Here is a 26068-nt window from a genome sequence, read left to right on the forward strand (position 1 = left end):
TTTTCAATTTGGTTGAGTATATTATTCTGATCAAAAATAAACAATAACAGGTATATGAACAATGATCGACCTATGCAAAAGGCATGGAACACTTCTTACAAAAAATATCAAAAAAAAAAAACCATTCTCAATGAACTCGTTTCTTTATGGAAGTCCTTCGTCGTTTACGTGGTGTTGTTGAGCGGAGTCGACTTCTAGTATGATGGTAGTAATGTACTCTTTTTGAGGGTCTAAAATTTCTTCTTCAGCTCTGGAAACTCTGAGTTTCCGATCTTTGTACTCTTCTTTTATATTATTTCTGAGACTCCCAACCTTGAGGACAAGAAGGGGTCCATCCGAAAGCCAGACTTCATCAGGGTCCAAGTCCTTGGGGATTTCTTCCATCTTTGTTTCCACAATTTCATTTGAATCAACAGGGAAGAATTTATGAATGAGACCATAGGGGGAGTCGGGCTGATCAATGTTGAGAGATTCCTTTATAGGAGGGGGTGTGGAAGATGACAAAGAGGAAGTAGAATGGATTTCGTAGTGTTTGATGGGTTTCTGAAAGTAAAAGAATGAGATTAAAATTTTTCTCCAAAAAAAAGTTTTATCTGTAATTTATTTTAATTCTTCAATTTTTTTTTCACAAAAAATGTATTTTTCATTTAATAGCCATAGATTACTGAAATTTTTCTCCAAAAAAATTTATATTTGAATGTTAATTTAATTCATCTATTTTTTTCCCAATAAATTTAATTTTATTCATCAATTTTTTTTCCAAAAAATTAATTTACTGTGAATTGATATTGATTTTTGAAATTTTGTTTTGAAAAAAGATTATATTTGAAATTTAATCAATTTTTCAAATTTTTTTTCCGAAAAAATTTAATTTCCTTTTAATGGCTATAGATTTTTGAAATTTTTTTCCAAAAAATTTAAAATGCGAATTTTTTTTCCAAGAATTTAATTTTTTTGAGAATAGCTATGGATTTTTGTAATTTTTTTACAAAAAATATAATATCTGAATTTTAAAAAATTCCCCCCCAAAAAAATAATAATATATATAGAAAACCCTTGCCTACTCACGTGAATGATTCTTGGACGTCTTTTCTCAATGGTTCGTAGATACTCTCTATGATTCAAGTATTTATGACGGAGTTTGTACTTGTCATGTCCATAGCTGGGGCTCTGAAATAATTACATATATGACAAATCAATTTTATACACTCTAATGCACTTATTATAGACATGTACACATATGTTTAACACGAACAATTGCAAACGCTCTCCGTAAAAGGAATACCTTGCCTGACATTAAATGCTTATTTATATGAAATCTCTATTATACGAATGTATTGTAGGTATATATTTATTAATTTACTTTCAAAACCTAGCAATGGCCAGTTAATTGATAATTAATTATCAATTAAACATATCCAAAATTTGAAAATGAGAGACGTTCACACATAATTAATTTGATAATTGTACATAATATGAAACTCTATTTAAAGATAAATCAAAATTGGCTAACCATATTTTTTCACTATTTTGTTTGATAAGTTATATATATTCATTTTAATTGGTTGTCCAATTATATCAATAATTCAATGTTTGAATGTGATAATTATGCTTAACAGAAGTATGGATATTTTATTTTTTTAATACTTAAAAAAATGTTTATCTAGATTATACCCAATTCTTTAGTTGAGCGTTCTCAATTACATCACAGATTGAATCATAAACCGAAGCACTCATAGATAAATATAGATTCTTGAGATTGCTGTTATTGCATGACCTCATATGAGCTGTTGCGGGAAGAACTTTTTAATATACATTTGGCAAATTTAAAATCTTACATCTTTAAATCAGGAAACAAAAATCTCAAGTAAAAATGTATCATTCTATATATTATCCATGGCTACACTACAGGGTCCACAGAAAGTACTGTTAAATTAACTTTATATATAAGGTTGCGAGAAATTATGTTCAAACTCTAGATGGGTCGAAACTACATCAAAACAAACAGTAAAATGACAGTAACCATGAGAGGGATTATAATCAAGAGTACCTGAAGGGCAAATCTCGCCTAGCCATCTAGAGGAATCTGAAGAGCCTGGAGGTCAACCCCTTGCTTATCAAAAACCATTGAGAGGTACAAGGAGACTCAATCTATCAAGGACATACCCAGATCAGGCAGAACAAGGTCAAAAAGGACGGCCGGAGTCGTCAAGGCAAGAATTGCAATATAATATTAATTTTTAAATTAAATATAATTAACCCTAGATGAACAATTTCTTTAAAAAGTTAGATATAATTTTATGTCACATTAAATTTTGCTTAATAGTTCTTTCATTTATTAATAAACTATATGAAAAAAAAAAAAATTTAAATTTACAACTAAATTATAAAGAGCTTGAACATGTTGAACAATATATATTCATCCAAGTTTTGCCTTCACAAATGTATTTTTGTACATAAAGAACTTATTTTACATTCATTTTTGGTGGTACAAAACTTATATCATTTAGTATGTCTGGAAGTTTTTCAACAGCATTTTATCACTTATAATTGCTTCACTACTCTCTGCGTCCTATAAGCTTGGAGTAACCTATCCATTGTGACCTGCCAATGTCAATAATCCAATGTAAGCTTGAAGGTCAATCTTATCAAGGGTTGTTAAATTCTCCCCATACCTTATTAATTCATATTATAAAATATAGTTGATCTTAAAACTATAAAATAATACTGTGATTTATAGTGAATAATGAAGACGGTATCATTTTAACCCGTAAGGCATGGTTTCTTTTAATAAAAAGTAAAGATTACACAACGGTTAAATGTTAAAAAAATAAATATTTTGGTAGTTATTTATTTTAAATTGGAGTTGTACTTTATACTTTTTTAGTATTACAGAAAGTCCTTATTTTATATTATATTATACCGACCGACGGACAGTTCTCTTTTGCAAGAACACTTCTTCGTTTTACATGCTGAAAATCAAGTTAACCCTGAAAAAACTGGACATTTCATCAATTAAAAAAAATATATAAAGAGAAAATGATCAATAAAAAGTCCCCGGACCCTCTGGATACAGGACAAAGTGCAAGAGGAAATGTCCAAGTAAATGAGTACGTTTAGTCAGCCTGCATATAACAGCAACTTTTTTTTATTACAATTATTAGCACCTCCACTTTCAAATTAAGACGTTTTAGATATATATTGTGTTTAAATCCCTTTAATGGGACAACCGTTATTACTTACTTATCTCTATCATGCAAATTTGGAGAGATTAGAAGTTATTTTTTAAATATGTTCCGTTAAGCAATGTCATAGAACACATATAATCAGCTGTCGATTGATAAGAAAAATATTTTCCTAGTCCCCACCATGAGCACATAGTAGTAAAAGAGGATTGTGGTCACAGCGTTCCTCCACGCGGTATTGTCCCAGAATGACATCTGGGAGCAGACTAGGCCCTTGAGGAAGATGATTTTTAATGCCCCACCTCAAGGGAACCTACGGACTCATTATGATCCTTTCTGACGAGAATACCTTTCTGTTCACCCTGTCTTCCACAGGTAGAATGTTCGAGTAGTGACATTTGGAATATAGCAGAGAAAAACCACTCTGTCTCCACCCTAAATAGTAAACACCCTGCTTCAGTGATAATTTTAGAACACTACTCCCGTAGTTTGTGTATGTTTTTTGCCATTATTGTTGATTATTGCACACGTATTGATTATAAATGTTGAGGTTGGCACTCAATGTCTCAAAGGTTACCTACCCCTCCCTCGACTATTTCATCTAGGCACATGTGGAGTCCAAGGACTGCAGGAGACGCCAAAATATAGCCTGCTCCCTGAAGATCTCCGTCAACAAGGCCTGGGCCTCTATGACCTGGAGTACATTCAATGGGGTCTGCAGCAGCTCCTGCCACCGCCTGGAGTTCACCATCAATTCAGAGGGAGGATACATTGAATAAAACATGTTCTCTGGGTTTCGATTAATAATTCATTGATAGTTAAATAAAGTGTTTCCTAATTCACCCAGGATCCTGCCATGGACTTGAATACTTTGTGTGCTAAAATGGGTAAATAATTACGGTGGGCCCAGGATTTGTTGATCCATTCTGACATCCATATACAAGCAAGTAATATAACAAATATCTATGGATATCTATCTTTGGATATCATTGCACCCAGTTTCTATAATATTCCTTCATTACAGCCCCTAAAATAATAATTATAAGTCTATTTAACTCATCTTTAAAACTTAATGGCTTCAGATTTGTTACGTGTAATTCATTGTACAACCTACATATGTACATCATTCATGTAAGTAACCTCTTCATTCCTTTTCATATCATTTACATACTTATATACAAACATCTTCAACTTTAACATTATTCCAGGAATAGGGAGTAAAGTCTTCGGAAGATCCTTTGAATCAATTCTATCTACATTTTTATGGCTTTGACTTTATCGCTGTACTAATTATAATTATAATCATAATAATAATTTTTAATGACTTTGTTTAAACTGTATTGAATTACATAAAAAAAATAGTATCAGATGTTAGTAATAAAAAAATAAGATTAATTAACACTATAATGAAAAATTAACGTAACTTTGCATCTTTAAAGTACTTTTGTTTTACAAATATATTTTTAATAACTTTATTTATTAAATGAAATATAAGGTAACCATTGGATTTATACCAACAGATGTTTTTATAGAAATAAACATATATATATATAAGTAGTTAATTTGTATTAAGAAATACTGGGGCAACCTTTATTATTTATTCCTCCCTATTATACAAATTTTGAAAGATTAAGAGTAATTTTTTTACAATATTCTGATAGACAATGTTGTAGAAAATATAATTAGCTTTCGATTGTTAAGATAAAATCTATCGTAGTCGCCACCAGTAGCACAAAGTATGAGAAGAGGCTTGCTCCTCTGCGCAGGATTGTCCTAGAAAACCATCTGGAAGCAGACTGAGGCCTCGGAGAAGACGATTTACAATGTTTTACGTTTGGTTAAAGGTTTGGAGAGGACCTCAGACACTCTCGAGGAGCAGGCAGGAAACTCTCAACTGCTTGAAGTCGGCCTTCAAGAAAAAACCGATTTCCTCAATTGCTGATATGACCAAGAAGATGAACAAGTCTACATAAGTGGTGTCCAAGGCTCTAAAAAGGGCAGGATGAAAGTATCTGCGGCGTTTTCTACGGCCTCTGTTAACAGAATATCAAAAAAAGTTTTTCTGATGAGAATAACTTTACTGCTGACCCTGTTTTCAACAGGCAGAATTATCGACTAATGACATCTGGGTATGCAGCAAAGAAGTACCAATATGTATTCATCATGAAACACCCTACTTCAGTAATGTTAGGTCTTGTTGGATCTAATGGGAAGGCCACGAATCCTGTGTGATTCTCTTTAGGATACAGGCTGAAGACTGATGAGTATGTCAGAATTATGGACACCAAAGTTATCCCTGGATCAAATCCATCATTGGCAATTCTCCCTGGGTGTTCCAACATGATGGAGCACCTGCCCACAACGCAAAGAAAATCCAAATGTGACTCAAAGCCAACATGAACTTATGGGCAAATGATATCTGGACGCCGAAGAGACCAGACCTCAACCCCCTAGACTATTCCATCTAGGGGAATGTGGAGTCCAATGCCTGCAGGACACGCCACTAGAGCTCCTGCGCCCTAAAGACCTGCGTCAACAAGCCCTTGGTCCCCATGAGCGCCGAGTACATCCAGAAGGTCTGAGCTGCTTCCACCACCACCTGGAGCTCACCATCAATTCTGAGGGTGGATACATTTACTGAATCATGTTCTTTGGGTTTCAATTAATAAACCTGTTTCCAAATTCACTCCGGATTTTGCTGTGTAAGCGAGACCGGTTAGGGTTGGACCACTCTACAGTCTTCTGGGAATAATATGTAAACAAATTATCTTACAGCATTCATATTTATACTCAAGATAGATTGATATGTTCTTCACATAATTTAATCAATTAAATTTGTAGCAAAGTTACATTTTCTGAGAACATCAACATCTTAGAAGTTGGTAACAATGGCCCAACTGTCCCACAGGTTGGTGAGTGTTGGGTCGCCCTTCGGAAGAGTTGGGCCACCATGTTAAATACTAGTAAAATGTTAAGGTTTATTAATTAGTTTTTGAACTAAAAAGAAATTACATTTCACAGTTATGTACATATTTTCAGCTAACAGGTGACGACATATGTTATTAGTGTGTAACAAGCGTGTTTTTCTTTTTTTATAAGGCCTTTTTTTCTCTTTTTTTTGTTTGGTTTCGATCTTAATCAATTTCTTCTTAGGAGTGTCGGCCAAGATAGCTGTTTTCTACGTTTTCTCCTGATATTTTTCTTCCGTGCAGGTACCTTTGGAATCGGCATTACCCTCTGCAGGTGTGACTTCAAGTCTAGGTTCATTGGTTGGCTGGTTGGTTGGTGTGGCTGCTTGTAACTGTTCTGGATCATCTATGGGTTGATCTGGTTGGGTTGTTGTGGGTGGTTCTTCTGTAACAGCTGTTTCCAACTGCTCAGGAGGCTCTATGGGTTGGCAAAGAGGGCGGTCTGTGACATCCGAAGGTAGGTAAGCATCATCTGGAAAGATGTCTTTGTTTTGGGGGCAAATCCCAGTCGCCTGAAACCCCGAAACTAAATTTGATGGAGTTACAGCAACAGTGTGCACTCTCGCTGTCAACTCCACAATTTCATAAATGGTGATTTGACACCCTGGATGGCTTTGCAGCCAATCATCACACGCTTTGTTGTAACACCGCTTCATAGGTCCATTCACCGTTCTATCTAATGGCTTCAGACGGTGAGATTTATGTGGAGGCAATGTTAATATTACATTGCCATTGTCTTTAGCTATGGTTATGGCTTTCAACGACACATGGGACTCGTGATAGTCCATAATAAGGAGGACTTGGCGGTTTTTAGAGCATCTTATCTGACGTATGAAGAAAGGTATGAAGTATTGGTCAGAAAATATCTTATTGTTCATCCAACCAAATTTGGTAGCTGCAGCCTCTGCTCCGGACAAGGGTCCACTGAGGAAGGCTGGGTTGACATTTTCGTTTATATTATATACATCTTGTGGAGAAAACTTGTCTCTTAACAATACATGACTCCAAGCGATTAGAAGAATTGAAAGCACACCAGTTTTATGCCAATAATTATTACAAAACAATATTAGACTTGTTAATGTTGTAGAAATGTCTTAAGTTTTTAAACTACAGATAAGTTCTTTTGAATTTTAATTAATAAATATTACATTACTAATTGTTGTACGCATCCGAGAGATTAGAAAAGAACTTGGCAACTGTCACTCTGTTAAATGCTGTAGTTCTGGCCATTGAAGTAGCTCTCGGTTTGCGACATGATACCCCATGTAGCTCCCAAAACCCATATTCAGCTGTAAAAATAACTGTTGTGTATTCTTATTTTATGTTATTCCCCTTCCCGTCTTAATATTCCAGTTTATATTATGTATAGTAAAGTACTGTTTCACAAATTATGTATTCCATATATAAAGATCCTTGTATGTAAATGTTTTTAGAGTATACCATGAGCTCCTAATAAGGGCAATATCCTTCACTGACAACAGTAGGCCTATATATGTATAGAAATAGAGTATATATAGAGAAATAGTGGAGATTATTTATATGTGACAAGTGAGAGTTGGCCTACTGGCCCAAATCTTCTATTGTAAATGGCCCAACTCCCACTGTTTGAAAGTATGAAATACAGATCACTAAAAGACAATGCATGGCTTAGATTTTAATCTTAAGACATGCAGTTTTGTTTCAACCATCTACAGCTAATAAAATTACCATCATACCAAATCAACTTTATGTCAAATTTTGTTGCTCTGTTACACCTTCAGAATTTACTTTTCATCAAGAATTTTAGAATTTTGTAGATTGCACAGCTTACTTTCGTTTCTCATGCTTAGCTAACAAGAAGGAAAGGAAGTGACATCATACCTTACATAATTGACTGTAACAAAAACCATGTGGTTAACACATTACTTTAAACAACCCATGGCCCAGCTCTCCCACTGCCCAACCCTCACTGGTCTCCCCTACATCAATTATTTATGTGTTGAAATGGGTAAAGAATGATGGTTGGCCCGTTTTATACGACATGTTTTGATGCAGTCGTTATGGTCTTTAAAGGATTTTTGATTACTGACTTTTTGTATAGTTTATTTCATTTTTCAAAATATTAATTTATTTATTATTCGTTAAGAGCAAAAATTACCATGGGACCCAATTTTGTATAGTAAAGTATACAGATATGGACAAAAAACCTTTTTCAGTTTCAATAAATCTAAAAATAATACAAAAATGATGAAATATAAACAATGAGCTCTTAAATGTAATTGAAATTGAGTATTCTCTGGGTAAACTGTTTTTAAGGCCTGAAGATTTCGCTGGTGCAAGGTAATTTTGTTCCATTTCGGAATATTTTTTAAATATAGTTCATCTTTCATGTTATGCAAGATATTAGATTACTCTAAATATGCATATCTCTACATAGGTAGTAATCAATCATAAAGTGATTTTTAAACTCCAAAATAATGTAAATGTTTAAGGAGATTTACATTATCCTCGTTCATAAAGTAAAATCCATGGGAACCAAAGTAAATGGACGTGTAACAATACTTCTTAACATTATTACCTGATTGGGAGTGAGATATAGCAGTCAAGTTATAAACGTGTATTGATTGGATCTATATAAATGCATTCATCGTTGTAATATCAAAACGAGTAAGGATTTGATTCTTGAAACAACCAGTATTCAAAAAGTTTGAGAAATTTTTAGTCATTTGAGCGGGAAAAAAAAGGAAATGAAGAAACAAAGGAGGTAACAGCACATATAACACATACGAGGTTGCTCTGAAAAGTTTTCAACCTCAGCATGAAAATGGTAGCACTCGTAAATGAAAGCTTGGCATACTATCTAGCCTCTGGTAAAAGCTACTCACCAAAGTGTCAGCCATTTTAGACACGCAATTGTTATGTAACAGTCGTTTGAGTGATTTGATTGATGTGAGTTTTTTTGTGAAAATGGTCAAAATTGAGTATCGAGCTATCATGAAATATTTTTATTCGAAAGTGTAACTTTAAAATATATTCAAGCAATATCAGACATATACAGGCTTGTTGTGTTAAAATTTGACGTGTCTAAGTATATCCAACTCTGAGTAATTGAGCCAAACACAAAAAATGTCCCGTGATAGTTATTTTGGAGAGAAAAACGACGACTACTATTTGGGCAGTTTACAGAGATTGGAACATCGCAGGAAGAAGTTTGTAGAGTTACAAGGCGACTATCTTGAAGAATAAACTAACAAAATATGTAAAAATGTATTGTATCTTAGTTAGGTCGGGAACTTTTCAGACCACCCTCGTATATATAACGTTACTTCCAAATGATGAATATTGAACCCATCCTTTAAAAAATCAATTCCATATATAAAATACTAATTATGTGTTATTGTTAATAGTTTCATTAGAGTAATATAGGCAGTTTTTGCTTATTTCATGTTTCTTTGTAGGTTGAACCAAATGTTAACAAAGGTGTCTATGTTGCAGTAAACATAACTTTCCCAGAATATTTGCTTTTGACACATGTATGACTTTAGAATGCATGAACAATTCTTTATAACTCCGATTGAAAGTAATTTAAGATGAGGGCATGCTATCACTAGGGTAGTTTTCTTTATATCAAAGTTGAATAAGGACTTTTTAATATAATCTTATATTCTAGTAGGATGTACCTGTATAATATATTTTATTTTGAATTATTTTATTAATGCGCATCATAAGACAAACTCGCTAACCCTCTTCCTAATTCCTTGTTCCAATTTGTATTTAATATATGTACGTTCTCCGTTTTTAGTTTTTTTGGAATTTTAATTTTTTTGGTGCAATAACAAGAAATTTTAAGACACGGGGAATCGATCTTGTTTTATGAAAAAAATCAACTTATTAGCAAAAAATAAAACTTACCCTTACCAGAGCCAAGGAATCTGGGTCTGCTCAGAATGAAACATAGGTCTAGGCATGTAACTCATAATTCTGAACAACTTTTATTTTATGTCTGAGTCTATATCTGTCTCCGTTTGTGAAATAAATAGCCTGGTTATGCGTTTTCATATAGCCATATTTGTTGGATTTCTCAACCTCTCTTCCAAAAACAAAACACAAACATTTTGATAACTATTGGCAACTCGCATACTTCAAAAACCCTCCAGAGCAAAAAAACAAAGCCCAAGGGGGTCAATAATATAACCAGATTTATAACCATGGAAAGGCAGTGCCTATAATGGGTAGGGAGCAAGGCCGTGATTAGGATTGTCCTTTGGGGTGGGAGGGGGATTAACCAGCTCAGAGATTTTTTATTTTTTATTTTAAAGTTAATTTTTTTTATTCAAAAAAATTAAATGACCTTTTTTTTAAAGTCCATTTTTTTTAAACCAATTTCACAACCCCTCTTGACTTTTCTATACAACATTTTAAATTTTGACGAAAACCATTGAAGTTTGTCATTTTTTTTGGGAAGGCTTTTTTTATTCATGTCAAAAGAACAAAATTTGAGGTCAAACTTTATTTTTTTGACAATTTATTTAGCTAAACTATTTAAAATTTAGTAAAATTAAATGATTACTATTCATTTTGACAACAATAAAAAAAACTTGTTTTTCTCCAGACAGAGGGCTCAATTTAAAAATAAATAATTGCTATGAACAATAATCTAGGATGCAGTTTTTGTCCATTTTTGTATTTGTGTATAATTATGTTTTAGTTAGGGGGCACAAGCATCGATTAGGGAGGCATGGCCAGGGTACTTTCCATAGTTCAGCACTGATAGTAGGTATATATAAGTTATAAACACAATAGAATGTTTGAATTGCTCTTAAAGGATAGTTAATACTTTAAAGTTAGCATTGAGATTTATTGATTTATAAATTCGATATACATACCAAACCAAACGTTTTAACACACAAAGTATTGAAGTCTATGACAGGATCCTGGGTGAATTAAGAATCAAGTTTATTAACAGCTTTAATTGAAACCCAAAGAACATATTTTAGTCAATATAACTGCCCTCAGAATTACTCCAGGTGGTGGTGGAAGATACTGCAGACCTTCTGGATGTTCTTGGCGCTCATATAGTTGTTGGTGGAGGTCTTTAGGGCGCAAGTGCTGTTGTGGCGTATCCTGCAGGCCTTGGACTCCACTTGCGCCTAGATGGAATAGTCTATGGATTGATATCTGGGTTTTGCAGTGGGTAGAAGTCCTTTGCCCAGAAGTGCATGTTGGCCTGGAGCCACTCTTGGCCTTTTTTGCCCTGTGAGCGGTTGTGATACCTTGATGGAACACCGGGAGATCCATGGGATATCTTTGGTGTCCAGAATTTTGACGTACTTATCAGCCTTCAGCCAGCATCTTAAAGGGAAACACACGGGATTAAAGTTATTTCCGTTGGATGCCACCAGTCCTAACATTATCACTGAAAAAAGGGTATTTGGTGCTGCATCATCTCAAATGTTACTACTCGAAAAATCTGCCTGTTGAAGACAGGGTCAACAGTAAGGATCTTTTCATCAGAAAAGGCTTTTCTCTGATTTTCTGTCCACAGAGGCCGCGGAATACGATGCAAAGACTTTCCTCCTGTTCTTTTTGTAACCCTGGACACTGCTGATGGGAACTTTTTTATCTTCCTGGATATGTCAGCAATTGAGGAATTCGGCTTTCTTTGAAGGCCGACTTCAGGTGGTTGACGGACACGGAGATGCTGACTGCTCTTAAAGAGTGTTTGAGGTAATCTCCAACCTTCAACCACACGAACACATTATAAATCGTCTTCCTCAAGGCCCAGTCTACTCCCAGATGGTCTTCTGGGATAATCCCTACCCGAGGAGCTCTTCTCGTACTTTGTGCTCATGTTGACGACTACGACAATGTTTTCTTAGCAATTAGCAGATGTGTTCTACAAGATTGCTAATAAGAAACTTGTACAAAAATTACTCTCAATATCTCTACAATTAGCATAGTAGAGACGAGTAAATATTAACGATTGGCCCGGTAGATCTATATTTTGTGGCAATCCATCTCCAATGATAAATATCACATAGAAAAGTTGCAACGAATCTTTAAAATACAGACATAAAAGTATTGTGAGAGATTCCAGTAGGGATAATAATATAATATAATCAAAATGGCTCATTGTAAAGACCCCAGATCATCATTTTCTAAAATCTAAATGGTTTTTATGATGATAATAACCTCCATTATGTGTGTTATTCAACAATTAAAAAGATAATTAAATTATTACATAATGCTACGTACATACAATGCTTAGGCATTTAATGATAATAGAAACATCCTCATTTGAGAACTGAGTTCGAGGGAGCAAAACCCCATTCATGGAGTCTCCTCATAAATTCTCAAATATGACATTTATTGTTTTAAGTAAAGGTTAAGAAGAGACACGTTGTTTTAGACACAATTAATATGTGAATGTATACATTTATAGAATTAAAAAGAACCCATCCCAAAATAAATACATAATATAATACCCATATAATATATACCTTGTACATTTAAACCCACCCATATTGATGGGGATATTTTTTTGTCGGTTTGTTAAACAAATTAGGGGGATATGAACCTCTCAATGAATATACATATAGTTTTCAATCAACAGCCCTGTTCAAAGTACCCACCTTTGTCATTTGAGAATAAAAAGAATCTAATAAACAGTTGGATTTTATGTTCTATCTCCGTCATGATTTATTTGAAGGGTCAAGTAGGTGTCAAGGAGAGTCAAAGGACTAACAAACAAGTATCAACTATGAGTATATCACAATAAATAAACTGGATATCGACAATTACATGATAACGTGACGTTCAATCCATAGACATAGGGCATAGGGATGGGGACTTTTCCTTGATTTTTGGCAAACCTCCAGGATTAAGACAATAACGTGGTTTTCACAAGTATATGACTACGATATTAAAAGTTTTCCATGAAAAAAAAAAAAGAAAATGTCGCCTTGATCTAAAGTTGTTATGGGCTAGTAATCCCTAATAATAAAGTATTGCATTAGTTATTAATATACGATCACATCAGTAAAAGTTGCACTCATACATAGATTACACAAGAAAAGCATAGGAACAAAATAAAAAATATTTATGCTTATTAGTCGTCATTCGATTCCCTTCTTATTTTCTATATCTTAATATAATTACTCCATTGAATGTACTATGAATGGATAATTTTATATTTTTGTTTAAAAAGGTAGTTTTCACTTAAAGTTTATTACATTTTCGACTTTAATTTGCATCAGAATGCCAGATTACTGTATTTCCCCAGGATGTAAAATAGGTCGTATGAAATAAGAAAAAAAAATGAGAATATAAACTTTCAGAAGCTCCTATCGAATCATCTAAAGGAGATATAAATAGAGAAAGGCCATCAAAAAAGTTAGGTCAGACTAGACTTATCCTTCAAATACCAAGAAACATCTAATGCTGAATTCCTTTTAATATATGATAGAGGTAGGTGCTTTCTCTATACCATTAGAAACATTATATATAGTAGTTTTATTTGTGAGCAATTTCTATGAAAACATTGGAAAAATCCATATCTTCCTAAATGAATTATAAATTAAGAAAGCAATCAACTTTCATTTGCTGCTACCTTTAGTCATCAAATGAAGGGGGAGACCTAATAAGTAAAATAACTAAATTATATGGAAATTTTGTAACAAAGCAAACATTATCCAGGGGCGTCCGCAGGATTACCTTTTTTTTGGGGGGGGGGAGCTTGGTTTTTAGAATTAAAAAAAAAAAAAATCCACAAATTATAATTCTTTGATGGAATTTCAAAATTCCATAGTTATACACATCAAAGTAATTTTTTGGAAAAAAGTTTCACATTTTAAATTTTTGGAAAAAAATTTGAAAAATTAATTTTTTCGAAATAAAATTTGAAATATGAAATTTTTTCGAAAAAAAATTGAAAACGCCATAGTTATTCACAAATATTAAATTTTTTTGAAAAAAAAATTGAAATATTAAACTTGTGGAAAAAAATATCAAAACTTCATAGTTATTCACAAATATAATACTTTTTGGAAAAAAAAATTAAAAAAAAAACTGGAAATATTAAATTTTTTGGAAAAAAATTCAAAAATCCGTAGCTATTCAAATATTAAATTTTTTGGTATGCTGCATAAATTGCCAGAATGGGGGAAAAAAATTATAATAAAAAGAAAATTTATTTTTGGGGTGGGTTACAGTCCCTCCAGTCCACCTCCTGCGGCCACCCCCGTTATTGCTCGAAAAATAATCGCTGTATTCATGATACATTTTGTTACAGAAAAGTGGGATCATGTCCAGCAATGGTTATAAGCGAATTTTGTTTGATAAGAAAGATTGTACTACTGACCAAAGAAACCATTCATAAATATTTTTAAAGTATATGAAAGATAAGTCTAATATGACTTAATGATATTTATTATATTAATGTTCTTTTCCAACTAATATTCAGTCATTTATATTTTATTTGTTACAAACCTTATTAGTGATACCAATCACGAAATGTTTTCAAAATATCCAAATATTGTAGTAATTTTTATTATTTATTTAGTAATTGGAGCTAAGTTTGAAATGACGACTGATGTATTTGTTTATTTTTTGTGTGCTATACCCTTTAATGTATCCCATGCACTCATAAAACATGTAGTGAACTAGATTTTATCTCTCATTTCCTCCAAAAAGAGATAAAAAAAAGTGCCACAGTTCGAACATATTTATTGACACGAACAGTTTACCGCTATATTTATCTATTTTTTAATATTTCTTTTGACAAAATTGGGATTGGTTTTCGGTCAGGAAATGAAAAGGAATTATTATAGATAACACAAGTCAGAGAGACAAAAAATCCTTTCCATATTCAATTCTAGTTCTACTTTTGGATGTCCTCATCTCTAAGTAATAAAATTCATCTAATGAGTCAAGAAAGATTCAATCAAAGATTAAATATGTTCATTTGTTTTTCAGAAGTAGTGATGACATTAACTAATGGAAGGAGTCATATAAGGTATAACTCCTTAAAAGTGATTGTTGTTCAACAATAGTGCCATATAGTTGAATGAAATATTATGTACATAGTATACACATTACTACTATTCAGAACCTTTTAGAGCTTACATGTGAAGAATACCAATTTGATAAGAGGTGTTTTCATAAAATCTAAGCACCTAATTCCCTACTTTTATAGGAAGTATTGGCGTATAGTTGGGTCTGCATCCGTATTATTATTCATTTGGTTTTCTTCATTTGACCCACCTTTCCTTGACACACCTTTAGGGCCATAGTTGTAATTCATATCAATCCAATAAATATTGATTAAGCTATAAATTAGGAGTCTGACCGCAAAATATTTTTTATAAAAATGAAAAAATTAATAACGGATTAATTTATGAATCCATGTCTGACCTATAGATGACCTTTTACGGAGAACCCATCTCATAAATATACTTATGAATGGTTTAATGTAAAGAAAACTGCACCCAAAGAAATGGATAAATTAAATTCCTATGAGGGTCGTAAATATATTGTTTCATACTGTTTTTTCCAAAGTTCAAACGTGAGCTTTTTGATTCAAGGATTAATGCAAATGAAAGGCTCATGAAGTCTCGGGATGAGGTCCTGAGACGTTGAATTTGATGAAAATACAAGGGTTATTATTGGTTGAGTATTTGAGAAACATATAAACATAATATAAGATAGAGTTTGGGGTGTGTCGTTAGTAACATGTTCTATTTCTGTGACTAAATCATAATTTCATTGTCTTCCTTGTTCAAGAATAATTTACAATTGTTCATGTATGGACCACGAGGGAGTAAATCCCTTATTTGTTTTTAGCAACAATTAAGCATCGTTTTTTCAAACTATAAACTGTGATAATGGATTAAAAATGAATTTCCTTCAAAACTATTTTTTAAGATATGACTACCTTCTGCAGTATAGGTATGATATCAATGCCTATATTCAAAATCTGACACAAATATACGAGGCAATGGTCATAACTTACAGTCATACAACATTTCCTTAATGTGACAATAGCAAAATGTATAGAAAAGACAGATAAGATTTGAGACTTCGTTGGAGGTACTTCTGTATGTACGTAGGTATATAATATGATGTTACTGATTTACATGTTGAAAGAGCTGATTTGAAACGACCACACATACTTCTTATAAGGTCAAAGATGATATCTACGTATTATATATAAGTACAATGCTCATTCTAAAAAAGAACTCAATTTGTTTTCCTTGAAATGAAACTTGACATTTGATTAATAGCGATCAAGGGATTTTTCTTATCCTGATATTCAAATAAAAATAAATGGTACAATGACACAAAAAATATATTTTACCATCAATAATGACTCATCAATAGCAATCAAGGCGTATTTGCAATTAAAGGAATATTTCTTTCACTTTGGGTTTTATAGAACCATTCCTTCTTTATTATTTATTATGATCTCAGATCGCATTAATTTGATAACTAAAATTGTCAGACACAAAGATAAATAACGAAGCATTTTTTCCCAAATTAAATTAGCTACTAATTTGAATTCGGAATTCCCTATTCCAGGAGCGTCGTCCCTCTTGGAATACGGAACTACAAATTCCAGTGTCTCTTGAGATGGAGGATCATATTATAATTTCCTTTATTTTCCTTTGGTTCTAACTCGGGAGAACACAGAAGAGTTCTTCATCCAGTCCTAATGTGTTATAATAATTGATTGGTACTACATAAATATACAGTATATTTTGTTGTCAGCTGTCGACGTTTCTACTTCTTTTCTCTTAATTAATGTTGTGAAGGTTGATTGGTTGAATTAGAATGAGATCTTGTTAAGATGTAATGAATTCCTACAAGTATTGAATAATAATTCCATATTTGGGAGGAATTGGCTAACTTCCAGCTGATTTGCACCTGTTTTTTGTTTAATTTTCGTGTGAAAGGTTGCATGATCAGGAGCGTCTGCAGGGGATGGGCTGTAAGGCTGTAGCCCCCACCTCCCCCTAAATGAAGGAATTTTTGCTTTCTCATAGAAAATTTAATATTTTAAATTTTAAATTTTTTTTTGAAAAGTGGTAGTTTTTTATTTTTTTTTCCAAAATATTAAATTTTTTATGATAGCTATAGATTTTTATGTGTGAATAATTGTAAATTTTGCTTCTGATTATACAATTAAGATAACGACGGCATGAGACTATAACTAACTACGTACCTCACACTCTCTTAATTGAATTAATAAGACATAGGGAAGAAAAAATTACATACTTGAAGACGTCTAATCTGTGGTATCTCAAGAGGGACATCTTGCAAAGGGATTAAGTTTTTAGTTAACCAAGAAAGTTTTCTCAAGCTAACTGACATTTTAGAACACATTTTGATACAATTTCTGTGGGGAAACACTTTTGAAATATATTAGCTATCAATTGTAGAAGAATTAATTTTGAAGTACATCTGGGTATTATCCGGAGTGCATATTTGAGAAAAACATTGGTCTAAGAATTGAAACAAGAGTAAGGTTAATAGATGTAAAAGGTGAGACCATCATGTATTCGGGCTTGCTAGAACTTTCAACCTTATGTATTGTACCGACTGCTAGACGAGACTGGCAGATTTTGACAAAACACAGAATCAATCATAGTCTATAGCGTCACTATTGCTATAATTATTAATTTAATGTATCGTACCGACTGCTGGGCAAGAAAGACAGATTTTGTCAAAACACCTAACCACTCATCTACTATGACGTCAATATTAAAAGCGTTGTGGAAGTCAAACATCAGTCGTACACGCTTATGGAATAACCTTGTATTTCAATTAACCTTGAAACAAGAGAAATTCAATTATTTTGTATTATTTTCTATATAATCTTACTACAATTAAATAAATTTATATCTAGGGTTGAGCAACAAAACGTGGACTCCAGAGGTTGCTTTGGAAATAGTTCATTTTTTTTTTCAGGGGTCCTCGTGCATGAAGAAAGTACATAGTCGCTGTTCAAGGCCCTCCTTATTGTCTTATCAGCCACTAAGAAATCGTTGACGAGGCGATTAATTGGTTCGCTAGGGTCATCCTTGGTCTTGTTCTCCAAGCTGGAAAGGAACTCCGGACCCCTACAGTAGACCTTCCTATGTTAATGAGAAAATTAATATTCATGAACAATCTACATGTTGCTGCTCAACCTTGTAGACTAAAAAAAATTATATACTTTTATACCAATTTCCTCAAGTAAATATTGCCTAATAATAGCTAAGTGTAATTCAATCAATTATTTATAAATGGATTGGACCTTTTTCTGACTACTTACGTGAAAATAACTTCATCCCTTGTAAATTGATTTACAACCTACAAAAACAGGGTAAATTTTTCAGTGAAACGTAATTTTTAATGGACCGTTCTAAGAAAAACAAATTTGAAAAGTAAGATTAATTAAAATATTTAATGTGCAAAGAAAGTAAACTATGATATTGAAGCGATTGATGTTTCACCCTTGATCAACAACTTCTTTGTTTTTGTCAGCTATGGATTTTCTACCTTACTTACCCTTTAGTGCTCTAAACATTGATTGTTTGAATTTGAATAAACTGTTGTTAACAATTCCTTGCAATTAGATATATATTAGTCCAATAGTTGGGGGAAATTAATTACAAGCCAGATAATTCCAGATATTTTTACTTTCTCTTTTTTTTTAAGGAAAGGTTTCGAGATTCAATAAAGATTGCTACGTGTTTTATTGATTTGAATTTAACACTAGTTCAATGTTGAAACTTCATCTAAATTATATTTTCAACATCTCATTCAAACTTTTTGATGGTCTATAAAAAGTCTTTGCCAGGCATCATGGGTCCCTCAGGCCGTAGTTTGTCCATCGTGTTTTAAGAGTATATATATGGAGTTCAAGATTCTTGAGAAAATAATATACGTAAAAGTAAGGTGAGGATGAGGTTTCAGTAGGTTAATTCTCATAGGTATTCTTAATGTATGCGTGAGCGTTTAAACAAAAAGTTACAAATGTTTTCCGTTTAAATAATTAGAAAAGATAAAAATTTTTTTGTTTAAAGAGTAACAAAAATAAAAAATGCAATTGCAAACATGATAATTACTTCAATTAAGTAAGCCATTTCCATGCTAACAGGGAACAAAGTCTTCAAAAAACTAATGATTGAGTTAATGTTTTAGAACAGAGAATGGGGAAAAAAATACTGCTTTTGTAATTATGTGCATGAATATATTTTATTTTATACAAAGGCCATCTAAGCTTATCTCAAACAATTATTGTTTTAATAATGAAGAGTTCCTATCACTTAATTGGCTTTAAAACTCTGACATATTTGAATATGTATTCAATGGTACGCTTCCAAAATATTGACTTCCCCCCCTAAATCTGAAGGATACCTTCGAAGTTTTAAGTTGTGGAAAAACCCCAGATAATTGACAGATAAAAACAAATTAAAACGTAAAGTTTCATGTTGGTTAAATATTATGAGTCATTGAAAAGAGTACTTGCATTCAAATTTCAAAAAATACGACAAGTCAACTTTTAAATTATAAAAAGAACTAAACATTATCGCGCTTCTGGGGCGCCCACAGGAAAGGCTGTAGTCATCATATTCCAGCTACAAAAATAATTTCAAACAATTATAATGGTTAAAAATGACATTCCAGAGCTTGCCCTTCTTCCCAACTAAAAACACCTCAAGCCCCTGCTTGAACGTTCATTCGTTGAACTGGAACCAAATATTGATAAGCTTTGATACGGTCTTACGTTTATTCTATCACGTAACCTTCCCTCCAAAAAAAAAACTGAAAATAAGACTCAAAATCATTTGGTAGCTAGATAATTCTTCCAAGCTATGAAATTATTATACAATCTTTTTTGGGAATTGCTCATAGCTAAGAAAGAGCTGATTTTGATTCAAGCAATCATCGTTAAGAACAGTGAATAGGAGAAAAGAAGCAAAGAATCTCCACAGCTGACAACAAAATATACTGTATATTAATAGTTACTAGCAAGGTAATGCATGCCGTAGTGAAGTTTGAACATCCTGCCATTAAATATAAAAAGGTAAAAAAAGGAACAAAGTTGCAATACTAGCAAATTCCAAATCAAATGAATAACTTATTGTTATCTATGAATGTGAGCATCGGTGTCACTAGACCTTTATTTTCAAAAGTACGCTTAAAAAGATCCTATGAAATATTTAGCAGTTAAATACAGCTTTTTAACTGCCAATGAAAAATAACAATTCCAATTTTAATTTACAAGACACGGACAAATTTTCAAGGATTCCTGATATTAAATACGCATAATTCATATAATATATATATTTTATCTAAATGAATACACCTGACTCACTAAAGTGCAAAATGTAACTCGATTTTCAAGTTGAAGTTCATAACTTCCTATTCACAAATCCAAATAAATGTCATAAATTAGTTTTGATAGGAGCTTACAGACTATAAAAAAAAAGCCCCAAGGATGATTATGGCATTTGCAAAAATTTGATTTTGTTCATGGAATGAATTTAGTAATATCCTTTAAGTTGCATCCATTCTTTGAAATATTTCATTGATGATCAATTATAAAAATAAATAAGCTGTTTCACTTTTAAGCAAGTTTATTTGGGAATTGTCATCATAGGTTTCTGTAAAGGGATATCAATCAAATAATAAGAGGTGTCTACAAATGTAAACAAATATATCGAATCCACTAAATAAAACGTGTGATTCATGTTTTAATAAATTAAATTAAATTAACAATACAAATGATACCAAATATTTGGCAAACTTATCCACCAACAGACATAATTTTATTAGTGTGTAATGTAGCTATTTAGGTCCTCATGGCATTTCCGTCCATTATACTATTGTTTCACACACATTTTTCTTTACTGAATAAGATAATATATAACATGTACAAAGTAGTGTTGGCTTTAGGTTTTAGTTGGAAAAAAAAAAAAGAACTCGTCCCGTATTGAGCTGAAAGGGGACGCACTTGGTCTCGTAATACAGTAAGTTTAAAAAATTGTAAGTAAAATGCGACTGGAAAATGAATAAAATCCACTTTATACTAAATTTTACGATGAACGTGTTCCCTGGTCATATCCTGCTCTAGAATCATATTCGCACACGTGTACGTGAATGTTCTACTTTCTATCTATTGTTATATATTAGTGTATACAGTTTTATGTTAAGCAATACAGGTTTTTGAGACACAAATATGTTTAAAATATTTCTACAGACGTTCTGTTTGCACTTTTGTTATTGAACTAAAAATATGCACTATTTACGGATGAATGTTCTACTTTCTATCTATTTTTTTATATTAATGTATACAGTTTTTTGTTAAGCAAGACAAGTTTCTGTTTCAGAAAGATTCTTATTTTATTCAGTTGATTTTGTTTATTATTAAAGTGAATTGCTGGATAGTGATTTATTTTTTATATTTTCATGTCACTCAAAAATATGCATAAAATAATTCAATTCATAGTCAAATAGTTAAAAAATTGAAAAAAATCACCGCGCAAGGAAAGGTGAAGGCAATCGGGTGGGGCAACCCTGTCAATGAGGTGTCCCTTTTTATTTTTCATCCATTACAAAAAAATTAAAATCACATTAATTTTGGGGGATTTTTTTTCGATTTACATTTATTGATGGTCTCAGTAGCAAAACCAGTTTTGTATTTTTTTTTTTTAAATAAAGATTGAAAATGTGTATTATATATTTATTTGGACGTTACCAATTTGCATAAATTGATTTTTGTTTTGCATGTTGCTATTTACTATGACTCAATTGCGTGGATATTCTTTTATTCCTAGTGTTCGTTTGGAGTAGCATTCAAATATGTATAATAAAAATCCTAGTGGTATATCGATTGAGATAAAAACATTATCTCTAGCACATAAAAATTACTTTAACATGGCATAATATTTATGAACATCATTTAAATGATAATCACAGATATTCAAATCCAAAAAATAATTGTATAAATGAATAAATAATTAGGATAGGTAGACCTACATATATTATCCATTATTATTCGTAATAATATTATAGTTCAAAGAGGACCATAAAATAAAATATACTTTGGTAATTATTCAGGCTTTTATATTATACATACGATGTGAGTTAAAAAAGTAAGGTGACTTTGTATTTTTAGGAAAAAATATACATTTATTCATCAATGTGTATGTTATGCCCTTCAAAGTAATCCCCCTCGGATATAATTCACTTGTGCCAATATTTTTTCCAATCCTCGAAGTACTTTCTGGTATAGCCTTGAACTCTTCCAGCGATGCATTCTTTATCTCCTCAATCGTTGCAAATCTCCGTTCTTTCATAGGTCTCTTCAGTTTTGAGAACAAGAAAAAGGGGTAGGGGCCAAATCTGGTGACTTTGGTGGATGAGGCATGATTATGGTGTTGTATTTGGCTAAAAAATCTCTCAAGTGAAGATGAGTGAGCAAAGGTATTATCGTGATACAAAAGCCATTAATTGTTTTTCCACAATTCCCAACGTTTTCTGCATGGTGCTTCTCGCAAGTGGCTCATAACTTCAAGATAATACTCTTTACTCTTGACTTTACGACCATATGGTAAGAACTCCTGATACACACAGCCATGGTTTTCATCTTTTGTAACGTGCTTGGGTGTCCAGAGCGAGGCTCGTCATAGTTATCTTCCGGGTCATCTTGGCAGAGTTTGTACCACATGTAAACTTTTTTTTTTTACTCGTAACAGTTTCATTGTACACCATTGTCAACATTTCAAGTGTTTTGGAGCACTTAATTTCATTTTTTACATAAAATTTGATGCAAATTCTTTGATCCATGTTTTTCAATAGCTAAAATCGCCAAACACGTAAAATCCCTCTCACCGTTATAACTCACACAAGCAAACTAAACATATTTTTTAGCTAAAACAGTGAATATATGTTCGTGGCGAGTTTTTTCACATAAAAAAAATCCAAAAATAATTCATACCAAATGTACGTTGCCCGCAAAATTCGTATATCTAAGCATTCAAAATCCCTCCATCACTTCTTATAATAAGAGTATAATATAACTTATTAAATGTATCAAATTATTCTTCCCAATACCAGTAGACTTGTGACAATTCATTTGACCCTCTACCACACCCAAAAATATATTGACTTGATAAAAATAATTTTCCTATCAGCATGAAAATACATACATACCTTAGATATGCTTAGACCATTTTATTTTGGCCTGGGGCCACACCCAATAAAATTGCAAATGGTTCATTGTTAAATAAAACAAATCATTGGTTCTAATACGAACTTTATTTTCTATTGAGGTATTTGCAATTACTTGCATATCGTATGAAAATGGGAAATGTTGAGCTGGATTGAGAATGATCAAATAACATCTTGGATACATGAAATATATCTTCCTAATCCTTGATAGTATACGTATACTTTTATACATACCTACTCATACAATCTTTGGCTCAATTATACAAATTGAACAATTACTTTTGCTACTGAAATTTCATAAATTTTATATTGTTGTAAGTGACAAATCACTTAGGATGACGTATGACTGTAGAATTGTTAATTAAATTTCTATTAATTACCAAGGCTGTCCGCAGGGTTATATTTTAAAGGGGGCTTGGTTTTTTGGTAAAATTTTAGTATTAACTTTTCGAACAAAAAATTCAAAATTCACAGCTGTACACAAAAAAATTGTGAAATTAATTTTTCCGTTTTTAAATTTTTGAACAACAAATTTGAAAAAGCCCTAATTTAATACACAAAAAATACAGTTTTTGAGTAAAAAATTAAAATCCTTTAGCGAAATTCAAAAAATTCTAAAATCCACTGCTGTTCACAAAAAAATTCTAAAATTTATTTTTCCATTTTTAAATTTTTGAACAAAAAATTTGAAAAATCCACAATTTTGTACAAAAAAATACACTTTTTGTGTAAAAAATTAAAAACCTTTAGCTACTTTCAAAAATTTCAAAAATCCACAGCTGTTCACAAAATTTAAATTTTTTGGAAAATAATTTTATAAATTTTTTTTTCTTCAAATATTACATTTTCAAGTAAAAAAAACACAAATTCCTTTATGGGAACCTAGTCAACCTCCTTCGGACGCCCCTGATAACATATTTATAATATTTCATTTTTGATATTTTTTTTATTATAAAGATCACAAAGACGAAATCAGAGTTTTCTCAGACATCACACAAGTTTCTTTTAGCTAGATTATTTTTCTTACCTTTCCCACCTCACTATTATGCTGTATTCGATTATGATAACTATTTTTGCCAAGGGAATTTGCTCTTCGATAAGCTGGTACTCTTTTAATGACAAGTGTGACTCTTCTTGTACGTTCCTTGTCACCAAGGGCTTCCATAATGAAGAGCATGTGAAGAAATGAGAGGAATAAAAGGATCCAATACTTCATCTTCACAAATAATTATAATTATTATTTTTCGAGTATCACTTTTTTATCCAATCACTTGAGGGCGACACTCTGTTTTTACTTATATTTTGAATACATTTCATTTTCTTTATTATAAACCAAAAAAACTAACTCTTTTTTAATACAGACATAGGCAGGTCTTTGATTTAAGAATATATGTAATCTACAGAATAGATTCTACATAGGTACGTATGCTTCAAAACCAATTATCCCCTCCATATGCGCACAAAAACTCCTTGCTTCTTCAACTACGGACTCTCCCATTTTTTCCGCCCTTCTTTTGACGTGTGTGTTTCTCTAATAACATGTTGGATGGTTGGATCTTTTTGGAGACAATTTTTGCACTTCAAAATGAATACATATCATATATTTATATATATGCCATATTTCCACCTTTAATTGCATTTATAAGGGGATTTAAGAGTAGGTTTTATTGCAGTAGAAATACTAATAAAAATAATTCAATTAACTCTGGTTTTTTTATGTCATGTTCCTTCATGAAAGTATTTTATATTATATCTAAGTCAAAACCGTTTCATATCAATTGTAAAACCATGTTATTCTTCTAAAATATCCGTAAAAAGTGATTGTTTCTAAATAAGGATGATAGGATTCAAGTTTCTATGACTTTTAAGAAACTATCGTTTAGGAGACAAGAACTATCAAAGTAGATAAGATAATTTCACATACAATTCTAAAAATCTTCTTAATAGAGCCAGAGAGCATGTTGACACACAATTCACTTTTACCGTATCACAGGCTTGTAAGGTTGTGTCCTTATTGGTCTAGCAGTTCAAGCGGTTTCAGTTCTTGAACCACTACAAATCGGAACCGACAAAGTCGAACTGAGACCGCAATATATCGCTTATTGGTCCCGGTTCTTGATATTTTTTTTATAAATAGAGTATCTAAAGAAAATATCATACACATTAAAAAAAAATAACGCTTATCAATAAGTCAATTTTCTGCGATTTTTTGGTGTAATTATCGCCTTTTTCCAATGGTTTTTTACTTCGGCAGGGTGATACAGTTGTACCTGAGTTCCAAATAGCTAAGGGCTTCTTATGTATCTTGAAAGTGGTTTTAGGCACCAAACAGTTTAAATAAAATAGGGAAGGGGTGGGGCAGATTATGGATCCAGGTCCACTACTGAGCTTGTCGGAGACCTATAATATGATAACCATATTTATTTATTTTTTGCCAGGGTTTCCCATACTTAACTATGCCAAGGCTTCCTACACTAATACATTTTCAGCTGAGGCTCCCTTTATACGAAACAGGTGTACAATGTATGTATAGACTGAAAGTAATCCTCAATTCTTCATCTTCCTACAACTCTCTCTCCAGGCCTCCCCTCACGGCTCCCACTTTAAAAACCATTTTCTTAAGCAACCTTATTTTTTGGAGTCGCTCTTGGAACTTGGGGCACTACGTACTTGGCGTATAAGGTAGCTGCAGCCCTGTTTGTACCTAATATCCTTTCC

General features: G+C 32.2%; 1 protein-coding gene and 1 long non-coding RNA gene across 3 annotated transcripts; one reads left to right on the forward strand and one right to left on the reverse strand.

Annotated features, from left to right (window-relative positions):
- Positions 1 to 26068, reverse strand: LOC121118623 (uncharacterized). Of its 2 annotated transcripts, none has more exons than XM_040713207.2 (3): positions 24378 to 26068; positions 1069 to 1170; positions 1 to 543 (listed from the first exon to the last, which is right to left on the reverse strand). In XM_040713207.2, exons 1-3 carry the CDS (start codon positions 24564 to 24566, stop codon positions 145 to 147), a joined length of 690 nt encoding a protein of 229 aa, XP_040569141.1. In that variant the 5' UTR covers positions 24567 to 26068; the 3' UTR covers positions 1 to 144. The 2 variants fall into 2 exon arrangements, with proteins under 2 accessions (XP_040569141.1, XP_040569142.1); XM_040713208.2 differs by having other exon boundaries at positions 116 to 543; positions 24387 to 24804.
- Positions 3669 to 4692, forward strand: LOC139905546 (uncharacterized). Its single transcript, XR_011780413.1, has 3 exons — positions 3669 to 4132; positions 4210 to 4316; positions 4394 to 4692. It is a non-coding gene; the product is annotated as an uncharacterized lncRNA (long non-coding RNA).

Source organism: Lepeophtheirus salmonis, chromosome 5 (genome assembly GCF_016086655.4).
Source record: "Lepeophtheirus salmonis chromosome 5, UVic_Lsal_1.4, whole genome shotgun sequence".
Classification (NCBI taxonomy): Eukaryota; Metazoa; Arthropoda; class Copepoda; order Siphonostomatoida; family Caligidae; genus Lepeophtheirus; species Lepeophtheirus salmonis.